Here is a 1,902-nt window from a genome sequence, read left to right on the forward strand (position 1 = left end):
AAGGAAGGGGTCATGGAAATGGGAAGGGAAAGGGAAGGGGGGAGGGAAAGGGGACAGAGAAGGGGGAGGGAAAATGTTTGCCGTCCACAAGTGGCTACCACNCTTTATCATAAAACTAAGGCACTTGCCTGTAGAGCTGTGTGTATAAGTCCACAAGTTTTATGAAAGGCCTTTCATAGGTGTGTCCTGTGTCTTTCTTTATCATAAAGGCTATGTTCTTCTCATAAGATATAGGCAAGGCCACAGAGTGCTTTTCATAATTAAACCTGTGCGCTTTCAATAGGTATTTCATTCACTGGGTTAGGTGTATTCATTGCCTTTTTCATAATTAATGGTTTGCACTTTCATTGAATATTTCATTAGGAATTTTGGGTGCTTTCATTGCTTTTTTCATAATTAATCCTGTGTGATTTCAATAAATATTTCATTCACTATGTTAGGTGTATTCATTGCCTCTATCATATCTAATGGTGTGCGCTTTCATTGAATATTTCATTAGGAATATTGGATGCTTTCATTGTACTTTTCATAATTAATGTTGTGCAATTTCAATAAATATCTCATTCCCTAGGTCAGGTGTATTCATTGCCTCTTTCATATTTAATTGTGTGCGCTTTCATTGAATATTTCATTAGGAATATTGGATGCTTTCATTGTACTCTTCATAATTAATGTTGTGCAATTTCAATAAATATCTCATTCCCTAGGTCAGGTGTATTCATTGCCTCTTTCATATTTAATTGTGTGCGCTTTCATTGAATATTTCATCAGGAATATTGGATGCTTTCATTGTACCTTTCATAATTAATGCTCTGCAATTTCAATAAATATCTCATTCCCTAGGTCAGGTGTATTCATTGCCTCTTTCATATTTAATTGTGTGCGCTTTCATTGAATATTTCATTAGGAATATTGGATGCTTTCATTGTACTCTTCATAATTAATGTTGTGCAATTTCAATAAATATCTCATTCCCTAGGTCAGGTGTATTCATTGCCTCTTTCATAATTAATGCTGTGCGCTTTCATTGAATATTTCATTATCAATTCTGGGTGCTTTCATTATGCATTTCAATAAATATTTCATTAGCTAGGTTATATGTATTCATTGCTTCTTTCATAATTAATGATGTGCACTTTCATTGAATATTCCACAGCTTTCATTGGGATTTTTCATTGAGTATCTCAATATTTCATTCCAATTTCATATCTGCCCCCAGGGATATCATTATGATTTTTCATTATATTCCATGATAGCAATGAAATAGCTATTATGGTCCATCCAATGGGTCATTGGGAGGGTAGTCACATGACAAATTTCCAAAAATGGTAAACAAACAAAAGTTGTAGCTCTTTACCATAGCTTCCAGAATCAGTTGGAATTATGTCCTAAAGTGCTTCCATTGTGGAGATATAAGGTAAAAGGTTTTCAAAAGTGCCGCGTTTTTTTTTGTTTTTTGCATTTTTCTTCATGAAAAGAACACTAAACAACATGATTTCAACAGATTTAGAAAGCTAAGAGAAGGGGCTACAACTATTGTATCGTGGGAAATTTCTCCCAAAAAGGAAGGTACATGCCCTAAAAGGGTAATTGACACTGACAGACTACAAAAGTAAGTTATAGCCTACAAAGTTTACTAATAGACTACAAAAAAGACTACAAAAGTCGGACATAGACTACAAAAGTTGGGCATAGACCACAAAGGTCAGACAAAGACTACAAAAATTAGTAGTGTCTGCTTTTCTCATTACAAAAGTAATAGTGTCCGCTTTTTGAGACTACAAAAATTAGTAGTGTCTGTTTTTTCAGACTACAATGGTTTGTAGTGTCCGCTTTTTGAGACTACAAAAGTTAGTAGTGTCTGCTTTTTCAGACTACAATGGTTTGTAGTGTCTGCTTATT

At 34.3% G+C, this 1,902-nt stretch overlaps 1 protein-coding gene across 1 annotated transcript; it reads left to right on the plus strand.

Moving 5' to 3' along the window:
* LACBIDRAFT_302681 (uncharacterized protein) lies at nucleotides 1-165 on the plus strand (the record flags this gene model as incomplete). Its single annotated transcript, XM_001890911.1, has 1 exon — nucleotides 1-165. A coding segment is annotated over one exon (165 nt), but the record flags the coding sequence as incomplete, so codon positions are not given.
* Nucleotides 166-1,902: the final 1,737 nt, after the last annotated feature.

Source organism: Laccaria bicolor, genomic scaffold (genome assembly GCF_000143565.1).
Source record: "Laccaria bicolor S238N-H82 LACBIscaffold_220 genomic scaffold, whole genome shotgun sequence".
Classification (NCBI taxonomy): Eukaryota; Fungi; Basidiomycota; class Agaricomycetes; order Agaricales; family Hydnangiaceae; genus Laccaria; species Laccaria bicolor.